The 18,849-nt window shown below is 35.1% G+C and overlaps 5 protein-coding genes across 6 annotated transcripts; 4 read left to right on the top strand and 1 right to left on the bottom strand.

The window, feature by feature from the left end:
* On the top strand, positions 352–2,692 carry LOC109703574 (auxin-responsive protein SAUR36-like). Its single transcript, XM_020224230.1, has 4 exons — positions 352–473; positions 985–1,410; positions 1,516–1,697; positions 1,854–2,692. The coding sequence occupies exon 4, from the start codon at positions 2,125–2,127 to the stop codon at positions 2,557–2,559; it is 435 nt and encodes a 144-aa protein (XP_020079819.1). The 5' UTR covers positions 352–473; positions 985–1,410; positions 1,516–1,697; positions 1,854–2,124; the 3' UTR covers positions 2,560–2,692.
* LOC109728974 (auxin-responsive protein SAUR36-like) lies at positions 4,640–5,593 on the top strand. The gene has a single exon (XM_020259549.1). It carries the CDS (start codon positions 5,024–5,026, stop codon positions 5,465–5,467), a length of 444 nt encoding a protein of 147 aa, XP_020115138.1. The 5' UTR covers positions 4,640–5,023; the 3' UTR covers positions 5,468–5,593.
* On the top strand, positions 6,565–7,185 carry LOC109728977 (auxin-responsive protein SAUR36-like). Its single transcript, XM_020259551.1, has one exon. It carries the CDS (start codon positions 6,662–6,664, stop codon positions 7,073–7,075), a length of 414 nt encoding a protein of 137 aa, XP_020115140.1. The 5' UTR covers positions 6,565–6,661; the 3' UTR covers positions 7,076–7,185.
* Positions 8,311–9,127, top strand: LOC109728975 (auxin-responsive protein SAUR66-like). The gene has a single exon (XM_020259550.1). The coding sequence runs from the start codon at positions 8,589–8,591 to the stop codon at positions 9,024–9,026; it is 438 nt and encodes a 145-aa protein (XP_020115139.1). The 5' UTR covers positions 8,311–8,588; the 3' UTR covers positions 9,027–9,127.
* Positions 10,277–14,296, bottom strand: LOC109728948 (protein S-acyltransferase 10-like). 2 transcript variants are annotated; one of them, XM_020259507.1, is made up of 11 exons: positions 14,010–14,296; positions 13,764–13,878; positions 13,529–13,603; positions 12,801–12,846; positions 12,606–12,715; positions 12,257–12,290; positions 11,552–11,661; positions 11,032–11,118; positions 10,869–10,952; positions 10,632–10,697; positions 10,277–10,542 (listed from the first exon to the last, which is right to left on the bottom strand). In XM_020259507.1, exons 1-11 carry the CDS (start codon positions 14,068–14,070, stop codon positions 10,368–10,370), a joined length of 963 nt encoding a protein of 320 aa, XP_020115096.1. In that variant the 5' UTR covers positions 14,071–14,296; the 3' UTR covers positions 10,277–10,367. The 2 variants fall into 2 exon arrangements, with proteins under 2 accessions (XP_020115096.1, XP_020115097.1); XM_020259508.1 differs by lacking the exon at positions 13,529–13,603.

Below are 18,849 nucleotides of genomic sequence, written 5' to 3'. Positions count from 1 at the left end.
ACAGAAAACAATAGATAATATTTTAAATTCAACGAAGGACCCTTCTAATTTAGGGTTTCTATTTTACAAACAAATAAAATGAGTGAGGAAGAAAACAAAGCTGAAGCCAAACAGATTATGATTGGCTTGACCCATCTTGTTTCTTTTTGAGATAAAGGTAGCATGTTACCTACTTCATTCATTTAGAAAATGAATTCTGCTATATAAGTTGAGGCAACGGGTCCTTGAGTGAGTCAAACAGCTACAAAGGCATCAAATAAAAAAATAAAAAAAATAAAAAAAAAAAGGTCACCTAGAGCTATAAAACTCGGTTCATTCTCTTACCATTTCATAAATTTGTCTAATAGTCACTAAAGCATTGAAAGATTGATTCCTAAAAAAATGACATTGTTTCTTTCTCGCCAAATCATCTACCAACAACCCAACACACTAGCTAGATCCTTCTCGGCTGCCTCTTGGGTGCTGTTTTCAGTGTAAGCTCCCAAACTCCCCAGTAGTCTCAGTTTTCATAAATCTCCAGTAGTAAATATTCAAAATGGTTGCCTATGTTTGTTTTAATTTTTTTTCCTTTTCTTGCTGTGTGGAAATGTGGTCAAGTTTTATCTCATCTGAATTCATAGAAATCAATAAGAGTAAACATAACCATAAGAGGCTGGAACTATTCTTGTTTGAAGCCAATTTCAAGGCGATGAATTCCAAACCTTTTCAGTTTCTCAGAGTGTTTCATGATCTTAACTAAATACAGATAGTTAAAATCTTTGTCATCTTATGCTGGTTCCTTAATCTGATCTCTGTACAATGTACATTGCAAACAAAGTACATAACATGCTTTGATTTATAAATGTTGTTGTTGTTTATTTGGTTGGTAAGTATGCAATCTAGGACAAATTTGCAACTCCATTTCTGCACATTACTTGATGATGTTTAAAGATGCTTGCTAGTTTTGTTGCCCCAGACATTTATCTGACTACGTCTGAAACACAGAGTTTAGATAAATGTTACAAAAGCTATCGTAATGCCACCAAACAGTGCAATCAAACAAGGACAACGTCACACGAGCATGGCCGTTCAGTCCCCTACCAGCAACAAGATCAGCATCATCAGATATCAAATCATTGAGTCTGACAATATTTGGACAAGCGGCTCATTCGGTGCCTAACGAGCTCGACCCAGTTGTTGTGCTTAGTTTAAACATTACGTGAATTCGGTTGTAATATCAATCTCATAAGTGGGTCTACTATCAACTATGCTCTGATGGGGACAATCTTTTTGGCTTGTCCATTAAGCTAAGCCCTTGGCATGACCACATTTGCTTTCAAGGGCTGTTTCATCCAGCAAAAAACACATGGCTTTGCTCCTTCACCAGCCCAACAATTAAAAACTCCACTTGTCGCACCGAATGCGCTGATGGTTTGTGTTAGACTCCTCAACTTCTCTAATTACCCCCATTCTGCATAACTGTATATAATAGCGCTACTGACAATGATTTCCATGAACCAATCCATCTTAGTGTAGGTGGACAAGGTACCCGATTTCAAGTTATGGTCTTGGGTTCGACTTCAAATTGAGTTACTTGAAGCACCTTTGTGAACACTTGTAGACAAAAGCCATTAATCACGAAGATATATATGACATGCCGGTAATCAATTGTTGACAAGTAAATCAGAAACACGGCGTTGTTATACGACATGTTACAGGTGAATTAAGAGCTAAATGAGCTGAAAAAAAAGGACCATTTTTATCTGCTTTCGGTACTGTTCAGTACAATACCAGGAGTTGTACACATTTTATTTGGCCAACCAACTCTTTCCATCATGATAATGCAAAATTGTTGTACTATTTTGACACCACAGGAGGAAATGCTTTTCGGACGACGAATATATGCTCCACCCTCCATGAACCACTTGCGCAACCAATCCTATCATGTTACAATTCGCCCTTATACTAAGCACACGGCACTGCCTCCTCCTAACCGATTAGAACGAAAGCTACACATTGCCAACAAGACCCTCTTTCATTTCCTATAAGTAGATGAGATCCGTAAATGCTACAACACATCCACAACCTTTGGCAATTCACTCTCACTATAGCAAAGAGAAAAAGCATTCGCCACAATAATAGACAATGATCAATCCAAAGAAGCTCGTAGAAATGGCGAAGAAGTGGCAGAGGATGTCTTCCACGGGAAGACGGAGGATTGCAACTGCAAGAAGAGATGCAGGCCTCGACATTAATGAGGCATGCAGGACTTCGGTTGCAGAGAAGGGTCATTGCGTTGTGTATAGTATCGACGGAACACGATTCATGGTTCCTTTGGCATATCTTAGTAGCAGAATCTTTGGAGAGCTCTTCAAGATGTCCGAAGAGGAGTTTGGATTGCCGCGTGGGCCTATAGTGTTGCCCTTCGATGCAATCTTCATGGAATATGTGATGTCTTTGCTTCGAAGACGGGTTTCAGAAGAGGTGGAGAGAGCTCTTCTTAGCTCGGTGTCGATCCCTCGAGCATGTGCTATGCCCCCTGTAGGACTTGACCATCATTTAGCAGTTTGCAGTTTCTAATGATCAATATATATATGTATATGTTTTCTTTCTCTTCCTTTTTGTGTGTGCGAGAGCGGTTTTTTGTAAAGATATATCTTCATAGGATTCCAAAGATTACAAGTTGATGTGTGAAAATTTCACTTTAGAGAAACACTTAGCTCTTTGAACATCATTGCAACTCCACAAGGAACTTGTAATTTAGAGCATCATTGCAACTGGATATTTTGATCCTTCAAATCAAACATCAATGCTATTTTGTTAGCGCATTGCAAGCCGTTAGGATTCACACCGAAGTCGTCTTTTCCTGGTGTTTCGTTACCGAGTTCATGAATGACATCGCACGAAGTCTGAAAGTACGGTTCTTCGTTTTTTTTTTACTTTTTAAAGTGAAAATTCGCCAAATTTGGTTTCTTATTGCCGACTTCCGTATGTTCTACCATCAATTTCTCAGGGAAGATGTCTCTAGTTGGCCAAGGTATTGAGAGTAGTGAGATTCCAAAAGTGCAGTAACATATAATGTATTGCTGTGAAAAAAGCTGCAGACTGTCTGACTGATTCTATCATATAAATATTATGAGATTCTAGAAGTGCACTAACATATAGTGTATTACTGTGAAAGAAGCTGCAGAGCGTTTGACTGATTCTATCATGTAAATGTTGTTTGCTATAAAACATTGTTTCGCTAATTTTTTGCTGAAGTGCTAGAGAGTTTACACAATGAGGAAATTTACTAGTTTCTTTAGGGGTATTATCGTCGTTGTAAAAAAAAAAAATCTTAAAGTTGTGAGCACATCCCACATTTCTAAACTACAGAATCTACAAGTACAAGCGAGGGCGATACAGAGAGATGTTATTGGGAGATCCTTAGTCAAACAGCTTTGGCAATTAAAAGCTCAGTTTGGCTCAGCAAAAGCTGGGTCGAATAGGCTCAGCAAACAGGCTCTGTACAAACTTGATAGTGCAAGTTTCGTAAATCCACTTCCAAATCCTGTTACACATCCCCACAATGTCGCCCTTATATTTTGTTGATGTTTTGAAAAGTCATATGACAATTTTAGAGTGCGTGCATGAGTCAATCAAAAAACTCTACGTCATAAGTGTCAATATATCAGCAACATGTAAAGACAATATTATGGAGTAGCTAAAGCATTTTCCAAAAAAAAAAACGATCACAATGTTGAATGCATTTTATTGTGTGGAAAAACTAAATTCACACTACAAGAAAATTAAATGATGCTTAAAAGCATCCCAATATAGTCTAGCATTATATTTGAAAGCATCATTTACAGCGTCAACAAATGAAGAGTCGTCACGTATATACCGACGTTTATGCCAAGTTTCGGTAAAATATATTCTGACCCTTCAAAGCGTCCGAATTTTTAAAATCATGATGGTTTAAAGCGTCTAAAAATTAAAAAATAATAGTAAAGTTTATCAGTAATAAATTGATTTGATACAATAGAACGTTCACATGACGACACTTTTTGAAGCGTCGATATTTTGCTATATTGTAGGGACACTTCTTCCAAGCGTTCTTATATTGAAATTTTCTTGTAGTGTTACATCAATGTTGGGTTTTCTGGGCAACCAAATAGAAGTATCAAAATGCACGGGTGAATGCTTCAAAGTTGTACAACTTGTGATTGAGGTTAAATGCGGCCTACAAAGCAAATCATGCAACAAAACAGTGTACAATATCAAATGAGGATGGCCCTTTTGCTCCCTACCAGCCACAATATCTGTCTCTCAGATATCAGATCTTTAACTCTGACACTAAACAAACTAGACATTCGTCGAGAATCGAATGCACTCAACCAAATTGTTGTACTTTAACTTTAGTCATTGCCTGCATTTGGTCATATATCAACCTCATAAGTGAGCCCTTTGCAAAGCCTAGAAATTGCTACTCCAGGTGCTTTTTCATGCAGTTAGAAGCACATGGTTTGTTTTGGCCCCCACCAGCCCAACATTGATATCTGAACAGGTTTTAAGTGAGGAAGGGATATTGAAGTACAACTTGAAGGACATGTTGAACCATGAACACATAGGCAAAAGCTATGGATGAGAGAAGATTGATGCACATGACATGCCGCAAAAAAATTGACTACTAGTTGAAACATGATGTTGCTGTACAACTTGTTAAGAGCCAATCAAGTGTTCACCGACGCCGAGAGGGGCCTTACTATCCGCTTTCGAGACTATTCGGAAAATGGTGAAACTTTGTTTATCATGCATTTCTGCTCATGAAACACTTGCTCAACCAATCAAACTTGTCGTCTTCGATATCAGCATCTCATTTACTATGCACATGGCTCTGCCTCTTTGTGACAGATAATAGAGAAAGCTACACATTGCTAGCGAGAACCTCTCTCATAGCCTATAAAGTAGATGAGAAAGGTGGACGCTGTCACATATCCACATTCATTCATTCTACCTCACATTCCATAAAGAACAACATATATTCATCAAAAAGAACAAGACAATGCTCCATCCAAAGAAGCTTATCAAAATGGCAAAGAAGTGGCAGAGAATGGCTGCCTTGAGAAGAAGAAGGATTGCAATGACAGGAAGAGTCGCAGGCATCGACAGCGAGGCATCTAGTACTGCTTCAGTTGCAGACAAGGGTCATTGTGTTGTTTACAGTATAGACGGGCAGCGATTCATGGTCCCGTTGGCGTATCTTAGTAGCAGAATCCTTGGAGAGCTCTTCAAGATGTCGGAAGAGGAGTTCGGTTTACCATGCGATGGGCCTATAACATTGCCTTGTGATGCAGCCTTCATGGAGTATGTTATGTCTTTGCTTAGAAAAGGAGTTTCGGAGGAGGTGGAGAGGGCGATTGTTAGCTCCTTATTGATTCCTCGCCACTGCGCTTGTTCCATCCCGCTAGTAGAGTTCAACCAGCAATTAGCTGTCTGCAGCTTCTAAAGGCCAAAATTTTCTTTTCTTTTCTTTTACTTCCTCTTGGTTTGCGGAAAGCACCCTTGTTATCTCCTGTGTATGTATGTCTTCACACAATTCATGGAAGTCACAAGTAGATGTACAAAACATTTCATGCTTTATATGTATATCTTTTCTTATATATGTGTTTCACTTGCTTGCGCATTTTTGTACCTCAATTTTGGTTCAAATGCATATATATATATATCCCCGCAAAGTACGGAAATTTCTGATAAGCTGCTCAGAAGTTTTAATTCTCGAACCCATAAATTCGAAGGTTTGAAAGTTCTTAGATGCCCTTGCAAGTCGAGTACCATCAGGTGGCATAAGTTTTCCGTCGTTACAACCATTATGCTTGCAAGATATGTTATGGCCATCAACCTTTTATTGTTTCGACCATTATGTAAAATCATCATGATGCAAAACATAGAGCAACTTAAACCATCCCCAAACGACTCTACACAGCAAGTGAAGTGATTTTAACAGAAGCAACCCATATACAATCCTATTGTGTGATCATTTGTTTTTTCCGAGTAAACAGGGTTATCTACTATTGATGAGATTGTGAGAAGTAATTTCTTGTTATTTACTGTATGAGATAACAGATTCACAATTTGTGGATGTTGCAGTGCAAAAGCAATGGACAGTGCCACATGAGGATGGGCCTTCAGTTCCCTACCAGCAACAACATCTACATCTTCAGCTGTCGAATCTTTGTGTCTAATAATTCATGGACAAACCATTCATTGCGTGCCTGATGAACTTGACCACAATGCTGCACTTAGCTTTAGTCATTACTTGAATTCGGTCGTATATCCATTCATAAGTTGGTCTGCTGTCAATTTCTTTCTGATGCGTGACTCGGAAATAAGGCAGAAACTCAGAAATAAGGCCATTCAACTAAAAAAGCAGCACGGACGTCTAAGATTAGCCAAATTAAAGGACTGGACCCAGCATGTTTCTAGCCGCATATGTATGCTCTACCCTACATGAAAACACTTGCAAAACCAATCAAACTTGTCGGTCCTCAGCATCAACATCTCATTTACCAGGCACATGGCATTGCCTCTTGCTGACAGATAATAGATAGAGCTACACATTCCTAACATAGCCTCTTTCATAGCCTATAAGTAGATGGCATAGGTGGATGTTGGTGCATATCTAGTCCTCTTCTTAATTGCAATGGCAAAGAAGTGGCAGAGAATGGCCGCCTCGGGGATGAGAAGGATTGCGATGGCGAGAAGAGACGCAGGCCTCGGCAGTGAGGCATGCAGCACTTCAGTTGCAGAGAAGGGGCATTGTGTCATGTACAGTATGGACAGAAAGCGATTCATGGTCCTGTTGGCGTACCTTAGTAGCAGAATCTTTGCAGAGCTATTCAAGATGTCCGAAGAGGAGTTTGGATTAATGTGCGACGCGCCTATAACATTGCCCTGTTATGCAGTTTTCATGGAGTATGCGATGTCTTTGCTTAGAAGGCGAGTGTCAGAAGAGGTGGAGAGAGCACTTCTCAGCTCCATTTTGATCCCTTGTCACTTTTCTTGTTCTTTACCTTCTGTAGAACTTACGCAACATGTAGCAGTTTGTAGCTGCTAAAGAATAGGATTGCCATGTGGTCTTCTTTATATGTGATATTCCATGTAATTGTTTGGAAGTACAAAAAAAAAAAAAAAGAGAAAGAAAATCAATGTACAAAACTTGTTTAGTGCGAAGATATTATTTCCAACATCACTTGTCCTTGTTCCTAATTGTTCCCATAGTATTGTTTATGGGCTTTCTCTTTTTCTGCAAAAGAAAAAAAAAAAAAAAAGAGGCAAAAAAAAAGGAAAGAGAAGAAAGAAATATGGTTTTAACATAAAGGAATAGTCATCTACAATGGCAAGATTTTACAATGATAAGAGATTTTATGATGATGCAGAACTGTTGCCTTTGTTAAAATGTGAGAACTGTCATTGCAGATAAGAAAGTTCAGAATTGTCCTGAACTACTCAAATCATCAAACATTGTTCTTTAAGACAATCCTAAACTATCATTATCCTAAACTAGTCTTAGTTTTCAACAATCGTAGGGGCGTAGTAACTTTTTATCTCATCTGCCTGAAGATAAGGGATTCTTTATGATCTGCATGTATTATTTTGACTGTGTATTATGCATCCATTGATAATTCGTAGCATCTTATCCTGATTTTTTTCTAAAATGCATTGTATGTATGAAAATTGATAACTTCAATGTTCTTTCATTTTTCAAGTTTGATTTGTTATCAACATTCTTTAACATTGGCTGATAATAATAATGATGAAATTCGGCCACTGCTTTTGTTGCTGGCGGTTTCCATCTAAGTACTGCTCCGCACCTCCGGCTTGTCCCTGTATTAATGAAACTGTCGTTTATTGGGGAGATTCTTCAAATCTAGTTCTGAAGATTGATTGACCATTAATCTGAACTCTTTCCTGATTTTTTTTTTTTAAAAAAAAATTTCTTTGCCTTACTGATAAGGGGACTGGAATTAGGCTTTGTTTTTTTGACTAAATCACTGGAGGACTCAGAAGTTCTAATTCAGAAAAGATTTGACTATGGCCTACTAAGCAAACAGCAGGATCAGATGCGGACAACGCCACGTGAGGATGGCCCTTCAGTTCCCCACCAGAAAAAAGCACCACATCTTCAGATATCAAATCTTCAACAATACATAGACAAGCTGTTTGTCGTGCACCTAATGAATTTGACCAACATGTTGTACTTAGTTTTCCTATAATTTGAATTTGGTCAGATATCAAGCTCACAAGTAGCTCTCCTATCAAATTATGCCTTGGTGAGGCTATACTTCTCTGACCTCTTCATTTACTCATTTGGTGAGCCCTCGTCAGATATGCCCAAACATTGCTACTCCAAGACCCTATCTTATCATGTTAAGTAGCACATGGTTTTGCTCCACACCCAACCCAACACAGAAAAAAATCCCACTTGTCACATGGAATGTCTTCTTTCCCTTCTATCTGTATAAATGCACCACCAGTTCTCATTGCGTAATACTCGAACACTATCACATCTCCTTCAATTACTCTCCGAAATCTGAAGTACCCAAAAGCCTTTTCCCTTAGCCAACACCATGGTCAATCCGAAGAGGCTCATCGAGATGGTGCGCAAGTGGCAGAAGGTGGCTGCTTTAGGTAGGAGAAGAATCACGTCGATAGAGAACAACGGCGATACCGCACCGGAGGCTAGTAGTACGACGATCGCCAGCAAGGGCCATGTCTTTGTGTACACTGCCGACGGAAACCGATTCATGGTTCCGCTGAAGTACTTGAGGAGTGACATATTTCGGGAGCTGTTCAAGAGGTCAGAGGAAGAGTTTGGATTGCCGACCGACGGGCCGATCATGTTGCCGTGCGACGCGGCCTTCATGGCCCACATTATCTCATTGCTGAGGAGAAGAGTTTCTGTCGACGTGGAGAAGGCGGTGCTCGCCTCCATCGCAGATTACAGTCGTTGCACCGCAGTGTCTGCAGTGCTTCCTAAGCAGCAGATCATTGTCTATGGCTTCTAATGAAGCCATTCTTTAAGAAATTTGTGAAATGTACAGTTGTCCTGTCCATATGATTCTGGAAATTTAGTTGGCATTCAAAGCAATGACCATTTACTGCTGTACATACTTTTCTCTCTTTAATATAGGTATAAAATTTACTAATATGACTGATAAAGAACATAATCCAAGAACTTTCCAAAGTAAATTCATGAGAAGTAATGTGTCCATGTTGCAAACAATTATGTGTCATATGAAGTGCAGTGAGAGGAATATGGAGAATTTACTCACATGGCATTAAATTATAAAAGGTAACTACAAATATGAACTTGTTCAGGAAAGGTACAAACTACAGTTAATTGCTTCACAGATCATTAATGAACAAAAGCTACCAGAAATGTAAATAAAATGACATGATTGGCAATTTAACAATTTTCCGGAAAATCTGGTGATATTGATTAACTTAACTTATACAATTAAATATTCACAATTTCGCTCTTTTTCACTAACATGTTTAGCTCTTTTAAGGCACTATATTTAGTTCCCTGACCCAGTGAGTAGTTTTGGCAATGTTAGTATAAAAATTGTGCCAATACCCTTTAATTTCTTTTTTTCTCTTTTTTTATTTTCAACTTCTACTCTCTTTTAGTTTTAATCTTAATTTAAGCTCCCGATTAGCTCTGGTACTAGAAAAATTCTGCTTAACTTATACTCTTACTTCTCATGGCCATGAAGTTACCCTCATGACTGACTTTCTGATGTTTCGTTTCTGCAAGATATAATAGACAGTCGCAGAAAGCGCAAGCCTTCTTACCCAATTCTCAAATGATAGTTTTAAATTAATAGTTCTTTATCTATTACTTGTTTGTGTTATTTTCTCTGTAACTCTTCATCCTGTAAATGATGTTCTTGTGTCAGCTTATAGCTGGATACATAAAACACTCATATCCAAATTAGATTCGCCGAGGTCGTGCCAGCGAGATGAATGAGTGCTTGATTTCTTGATCCAATTGTGAACAGAAAAATTCTACACATAGAACAATCATATCATCTATTTAAGACAGGACGCATTTGTCTAGTTTGAGGAACAAATGTACATTTTTGTACTTTCCAAAATATTAAAAATACTATCAATCCGAGAGGAAAAAAGTGAAATTTATTTCCACTGACAAAGAAATACAAATGTTTAGGGAATTCGAGTGGCAATAATCACCCATTTTTACATTGAAAAAAAAAAAAAAAAAAAGCCCAAAAAAGAGGGTAAGCGAAAGATAACAGATAATGGCAATTTATTCTTAAATTAGTATGTACACCTATAGCAAATAGTAAAATCCCAGGAGAAAACAAAAAGAAAATGTAAACAAATCAGCAGCATCGGCAGCATGCAATATCAAGGCATGTGTAAGGTCTTGCTCTAGCTTCTAACTCTTCCCTTGACGGCACTGCCTCTAAAGTGTACTTGCTATTGCATGAGCAACAAAATGAATACAAATTTGCGCACATACCCTTCCTAAACGGATGAATCCCAGCTGGAGCTCCCCTGTCAATCACAAAAGCAAAATAAGTCGGCGTGTAAAGCTCGAATAAGATAGTAGCAAATCCGGAAGAAGAAAAACCGCATCTTTGTACCTTAAATAGTCTATCCGACGCCCTCGAATGAACTCGTAGGTTGTTTGATTTGTCAATGCAAGGTAGCTACGCAGTGAGGTAATCGCCGTGCAATAAGATAGTATGAAAATTCAGAAAGATTTAGAGATAAAAAGGATGCTGAACAGCTAGATTATGCAATATTTGAAGACGAAAGAGTGAACAATCTCTCCAATTATCATACGAAAACAACATATGACCTACTAAAAGAAATTATACCTTTGGAAAAGCAGCAGAGCAAGCAGCGGCAACAAACAGATGATCAACACAACAAACATAACTGTACCGAAAAAATCCTTCCACCTGTTTGCACGAGGCGTTTAAATTAATTAGAGGTGTGTTATAACACACTTACAAACACTCGAAAGAGAGAATGTTGTACCATGCTTTCATAGCTTTTGATCTCAGGAAAGCGAGATACAAAATTGCGGTCCATATGCAGAGGATTGTTTCTTCAAAGATGTACCACCTATGAAATATATTCATATATAACCAATCATAAAAGTCCAGTCATAAGATCATAAACAGGCATGAGGAAAATGTTGTTGCATGTGAACCGGCTTTTCTATAGTTGCACCGTACCATATTAATGCAAAGCCCAAAGCATTGGGAAGTACTTGTTGCAAAATTAGACACTTTCACAAGGTTCAGCTTGTGGGAAAATATAGGATGCATTAGTAAATAAATTGTTTAACTTAGTACAAATGACATAATGCAAGTGAAAAATTTTGATGGCACGATATTCATCCTCGGCACATTCAAAGAAGCTAAGAGACAAATGGCATGATGTACACAAGTAACTTTCGATTAAAAGGTTTTTTGTTTTGCATGATTCAGTCAATATTCAATCAAAAATGCCCAAATAAAATAGCAAATTCTCTTATAGCCAGAAAAAAGCTTACCAGTATCGAGAATGATTTCCTTTCCCAATGCATGTTCCTAACCAAAGACAATGATGATCGAACCGAAGAACACATTGGTGGCAATCATGGCAATGCTTTGAACGTGGAGGCTGCAGAAGAAGTTGCATTAATCAAGAAAACAATATTCATCTTGATTTTCCTAACAAATTTTAAGCCTACAAATAAAATATTTTCACATCATTTAAATATACACACAACAATCACTATGAGGAAACTCTCCACACTGATCACCAGAAAGGGAAAATCAAAAAACCTCCTAATCGTCACGAACCCTCCACTTTTATGTTAACCAGTTGCTTGTTGAGTAGAGCATTGGCCTATAAAACATACAAATGAAGCACCAAATGTGCAAGATTTGGCTGTGAAATCAAAACCCTCATCCTTTGAAGGTTGTAGCTTGTATATCTGCAGAAAATTTGTCTCTCCTTTCTACGTTCCTATAGCTTTGCTTTCTTTTTTATATTTCTTTCAGCCCACTAACTGTTGACCAACTATTTGTAGCCTTACGCATCGGATAAAAGCCAAAGCTTATCACATTGCCAACGTGACCGTAAGAATGCCGTAAACAATAAGAATAATTCCTAGAGTAGACCATCTAAAGATTGTAAAATCAACAATATCCAATGAATTAAACAGCTCTTTCCACATCACATGAGTTTGAATCTACTGAAATAAAATAATTACCTGAATGATATGACAATCAGCGCATGTTGTAATCCTACAAGAAAATAAAAGTCATGTAATCAGACAATATAGGTTCTGTTGATAAAAGACACATGCCTAGACAATTTTAATCATGATAATGAAAACAGGTAACTAAAAACGATTGTCTCTGAGCATGTCCCCAACAAAGGATTACATCAACTTGATATCTGAGCAGGAGATCCCAATCATTGCCATATCTTAAGTAATCTCAACGCCGCATAAAACAGAGAATGAATGGCACTTAAGTTCCTAATCCGAGGGAGTGTTTTGCAATATATTTCCTATGAAGCAATCATTAAATCGCGAAGTATAAAAGATGCATTCCAACCTGCTGGGTAGTCCAGGAGGATAGAGATCCGTCGCTAGCTTCGACCATAACGACGAACCATTTCTCCAAGAAGTACTCATGTTTCCAGTTCCTGGTGCAGATTGCGTACTCTTAATAATCAGAAAATCACCGGAGTTAAGTTCAGGGGGAAACAGTAAAAGACTAGTCGGAAATTAAAGATGAAAATGGCCTCACATTGACATGCGTCTCAGTTGCAATCTTCATTGCATCAAGAACATTCCTGCAAGAAGCCATGCACAATTTTTAGATGGAAGAATTGTATTTAGTGTCTGTTCGGCCTAGCTTTTTAAACACGCAATCTACTCTGAAAAGCAATAGTCAGGCAATCAGCAAACACGAAAGTCTGAAGCTGTTGCTGCGGCGACAAGCTGCAATGAGTTGCTTTTTGCAGCAGCCGGAAGCTATCAGGAGATGTTTTCATGACAAAGTTAATTAGCTTTTACGCAGAAGCTGCGACCAAGCCAAACGAGCCTTCAGTGAGAATAAAAATTGGGCTAAATTACAGAAAAATCCCATGTAAACATCTGTTATTTCACCTTTTCTCCTGACTTTCAAAAACCTATATTTTTCCTCTTTAAAATTTCGAAAATATTTTCAGGAGTACGGCGTTGATGGAGAGGGCAAAATAATCAAATTGCGCTTACGTTTTTTATAAAAAAAAATAATTTGTTTAATATATTTATGTCATTTTGAAGGACATTCTCGATACAAATTAATAAGAAATTGACGGAACAGTGATAGACTCTCATGGATAGGGGGTAAATATAACAGTTTGAAATGTTAAGAGGGTAAAATATAAATTTTTAAAAGTTAGGAGGAGAGAGTGAAAACCGGATATTTATACGAGGATTTTTCATAATTTAGTCTAAAAATTGCTGCAGTCACAACGTAAATTTAATTACCCTGGCGACGAACGAGATGTCAAGAAATATTGGAATACAGTAGCCAAAAGCAGCAGGAAGTACACTACAGTACACCTGAAAGGGCAAAAAAAAAAAAAAAAGAAAAGAAAAGAAAGGAGAAAATTAACTCGGAAAATGTTTCGAAAACACTTCATAATTGTCACTTAAGCAGTACATATTAAACTGAAAAAAATGGGAAACAAATGTGAATAAATAAGATTAGAGAGAGATATACCAAGCATGATCCTTGGCTCTCCAAATCAAGTCAGTGTCGCAGAGGAACAATCCCCCGACTGAGACCACATGAAGCAGAATCCAAACCACCTTTATACACTGCTCCAATCTCTTATCTACCCAAAAAAATAAAATAAAATAACATAAAATAAAGGTTTGGCATATTGTCATTTGATTTACTCTTAAAATTCTCTTCTAATTTTTTTGAAAATATTTAGATGAGAGAGAGAGGGAGGGAGAGATGCACCGCGATCGGCGAAGGAGGGAAAGCGGCGGAAGAAAGAGTCGGCCAGCCCGAAAGTCGGCATGGCGATCGAGGAGGCGGCATTAATGATGGGAGGGCGGAGGAGAAGACTCGGGTCGGGGCAAAATGGAGGCGCGGCGACTTCTCGATAATAATAATAATAATAATAATAATAATAATTAAACGACTGTGATTGGTCGATGTGTTCAACAAAAAAAACTAAAAATAACCAAAGATCGGGATCTTGTTTTGCACAGCTGTCGACACCACGCTTTTTTTTTATTGAATAACTTCAGTACACAAGCACTGTCGATCTGTTTCTATCCGACTATATATAAATAATATTAATTAACAAGTTAGTGGTATCAAAATTTTTTCACCGTAAAATCTATTCGTTAATTAATTCTATCCATTATATCACACTGTTCTACCAACTCAGTCAATTCAAAAATAATTCACTAAATCCTAAAGAACCACTATCATCCCAACTATATAATTTTGATCCAAATATTATTAGACTTTGTTTAGACTTCATTTAGAATTGCGTATTAAAAAATTATGTTACATACGGTGAGAAAATTTGATTAGAAAATATCATATTTATTTTGTACGTAATATTACGTTCTGTATATCGTGATAAATCATTCTGTAGTACTATAGGAGAACGTAGAAATATATCTTTATATATTTTTATATTTAGATAAAAATAAAAATGATGCGTGGTGATAGAATTTTATCCCTCCCTTATCTTTAGGAGTGGGATTTTAGTTTTTTTTTTTTCTATTTTGTTTTTTTATCGTGAAAACTAATCGGGCAGTAGAAAAGGAGTTTATCTTAATTTGATTTTAGCGAATTAAATGCTATTCAGTTGCTGTGCAGTTATTGTAGTTGTGATTTTATACATATCTAAATTTGTTGTTTAATTTAATATATTTGAATCAACTATTTCAAATTAGCAATTAGAACTCCGGCCAAATTGACCGCAATTCTAACTGAGAGAGAGTAAGACCCCATTTGGATACCCCTAAAAATATAGCAGAATTAAACTATACTACATCGGTAGGAAAATAATCCTATGAAGCGTTTGGAAGAAGAAAAAAAATACGTAATTTTTGGAGTATAGTTTTACTATACTCCAAAAAAATGAAGTAAAATTACAATACACTTTAACCAAAGAAAAAAAAATCCACCATTTTGGGCTCCCTTACCCCAAAAATATATCTAAGTTTTAAATATTAAGTTTCAACATAAAATTTTAAATTTCAATCTAAATTTTATATTTCAAATTTAAAAATTTTAAAATTTAATTTTAATTTTGATTTTAAATTTTAAATTTTAAATTTTAAATTTCTAATTTCTAATTTTGAATTTCAAATTTTTAAATTTAAAATTTAAAATTTAAATTAAAAATTAAAAATTACAAATTTGCAAATTTGCAAATTTGTAAATTTGAAATTTTCATTTTAATTTTCAATTTTCAATTTTTAAAATTTTAATTTTATTTAAAATTACAAATTTAAATTTCAAATTTCAAATTTTAAAATTTATAAATATGTAAATTTATAAATTTTGAATTTTAAATTAAAATTTCAAATTTAAATATAGATTTTAATTTAAATTTCAAATTTTAAATATTTAAATTTTAATTTTGAATTTTGAAATTTGAAATTTGAAATTTAAAATATAAAATTTGAAATTTAACAATCGAATTTGAAATTTCAAATTTTAAATTTCAAATTTCAAATTTTAAATTTTAAATTTTAAATTTTAAATTTCAAATTTTAAATTTTAAATTTCAATTTTCAATTTTCAATTTTCAAATTTCAAATTCGAACTTTAAATTTCAAATTTTATATTTTGAATTTCAAATTTCAAATTTCAAATTCGAATGTTAAATTTCAAATTTTATATTTTGAATTTCAAATTTTAAATTTCAAATTTTAAATTTTAAATTTTAAATTTTAAATTTCAAATTTCAAATTTAAAAAATAAAATTTAATTTAATTTTTTTAATTTTTAAATTTTGAATTTTAATTTTTTTAAATTTTAATTTAAAATTTTGAATTTTAAATTTTAAATTTTGAATTTTAAAATTTTAAAAATTTAATTGTTATAAATCCTGTGGATTGTATGATATGTATCCAAACAGCTTAAAAGTGAAGCTGTGGAATTTTTTTGTAATCACAGGATTCCATATTTCATTTAGACCAAACCACAGAATAAAAATTCCATATAGTTTTTTAACTATGTATCTAAACAGAGCCTAACTAATTTTAAATAAAAAGTACAATTATGTTTGAGGTAATTTTACTTTTTATAATTACGACAACATCTGCTGCATCCAATCAAATCAAATAAAATATATACAGTTATAGCTTATCTATTAAGTTATATGAATCCCCAATATTTTATGTCACGTGGCAAGTTTTTCTTCACCCTAACTAGCATGTAACATTTCTTCTTCTCTTCACCAAACTTTCAATATATATTTTAACTGTCTCTTTGCCACATGACAAGTTTTTCTTCACCCTCACTAGTATGTGATCTTTATTCTTTTCTTCACCAAACTTTCAATATATATTTTAACGGTCCCACTAACCAAACTTTCAATTAGTGCATTTAAATAGTCTCACTACGATCTACAATTCTATCGTCTTTATTTACAATTATTCATCATGGCCCTTTTCCTTCTCTCCAATAGACTTTCAATTAATGCAAACAATCTCACTACCAAACTTTCAATTAGTATATTTAAATGGTTCCACTGCATCTACAATTCTAATCTCTCTATCCCCAATTATTCACCATGGTCCTTTCTCTTTCCTCCACCGGACTTACAATCTATTCATCAATTCTCTATCTCTTATCTTTGGCTATACACCATCGCCTCCTTTTCTTGCTCCCTCCCTCTTTCTCACTAATGCACGCCCACTTCTCCCTTTCGCTACGGTCGGAGCGATCATCGTCGTCGTCACTATCATCATCGCTGGAGAAGATATCGTCAGGCCCATTTCCACCGCCAATAGTGAGAGATCTTTAGTGGATGTACTAAATGAGATACACAATAAAATATTTAATACTTTTTTATTTTTAATTACTATTACGATTTCTACCTGCTGCAAAGCGCGGGTTCCTTCACTAGTTTATATTAAATTACGACTCAACCTCTTATTGGGCGAAAGAAATGCTAATCCTCCCCTCAAAAAGTATAAATGTAATTTTTAGATTTATTCATTATAAAGTTTAGATGCTCTTTGTGGATTTTTATACTAAAAAAAAAATTGATAAGACTAGTTTTTTTTTTAAAAAAAATCGCAAGACTTTTAGTACTCAAATTATAATATATGATATTTTGGTTTTTAAATTTTTGTTTGTCCTAATTTTTGACTCAAATATTTTATATTATTATAAACTTTACTCTTTATTTTAGCTTACTGAATATAAATATATTTATATAATAATAATAATAATAATATGGAGGTAATAATGATAGTATTGTATTTGATGAAAAGATAATAACTAAAATAATTTGTAAAGATGCCAAAAGCTCAGCCCTTTCTCTTGCCATGCCAATAACGCTCAACAAAATTTAAAAGATAATAACTAATATTGCCAAAAGTTAAAAAAGTTTAAAATATGGTTAAATACACTTATTATGTGCTTTAGCAATAACAAATGTTGCTTTAATAATATTTGAGAGAAAGGTGGGAATCTCTCCACTTAATCCATTAGAGCAAGTGGCAAAAGACTTAGTGGTTGGTATCTGAGGTCCCAAGTTCGAATTCTAGTTGATTCACATTTCCAGCATAATAAATTTATTTCTAAATGAAATAAACGAAGCGGGTAGCGTGCGACTTATCTCTCAAAAAAAAAAATCCATTAGAAAAATAAACTTAGCACAAAGATAAAAAAAATTTGGCTAATCCGAAATGGTAACGAAAAAGACAACAAATAAATATTTTTTTAAAAAAAAAAAGATAGATAGCACGCTACCCGCTAAATTACTGGCTCACCCTCCAAAAGTAATCTTAATAGATCGTTGTCAAAAAAAAATTTGCAGTTAGTTTAAAAATGCAATGTTTTAAAATTCAGATTCAACCCGGTCGGTTAGACCGCGTAAACCATAACTCAGTGCCCAAACTAGTTTAAGTCAACTCATAAAATCGGACTGATTTAAAATCTATTTTGATCCATTCAAACCGATGGTTTAACTGGTGAACCGATGAAGGCTCAATTTTATAAGAACCGGCCAAATTTTATAGATATATTAATAAATAACAAAAAATAAGTATTATTATATTTAATATATATTATTATATATAGTATGAAAGAATAATAATTCAATATTTATGATATTATGCTGGTATTATAGTTGAATCACTGGTTGAACAAACCACCTGTTTTAAAACAGTAAAAAAAATATACCAAGACCGACCGTCCCTAGCGCAAGTGGTAAAGAGCTTGATGGTTGGTATCCGATATTTCATGTTTGAATTCTAGATGATTCACATTTCTAGCTAAGTTTATTTTTAAATAAAATAAACGAAACGGATAACATGCTACCTAAGCAGTGAGTGGTTGTTGGGCTCCAGGCCTAAAACCAAGTCACGAAAAGCCCAACAAGCTTGTGAGCACAACATGCGAAGATATTGCTTGTTGATTATTGAGAAGTGAGAACTCCAATGAGAATAGTTAGGCTTCATTTAATCCCAAATTCTCACCTCATTAAACTTTAATCCCAAAATTTGACTCCTCCAAATTCCAATAACAGGAGTAGAGGGCTTCCTTTAATCCCAAATCCTTTGTGTTATTAGACCTCTGATCACAGAGTTTTGACTCCTTG

Source organism: Ananas comosus, linkage group 25 (assembly GCF_001540865.1).
Source record: "Ananas comosus cultivar F153 linkage group 25, ASM154086v1, whole genome shotgun sequence".
Lineage (NCBI taxonomy): Eukaryota > Viridiplantae > Streptophyta > Magnoliopsida > Poales > Bromeliaceae > Ananas > Ananas comosus.
This window is presented reverse-complemented; position numbering and strand designations above follow the sequence as displayed.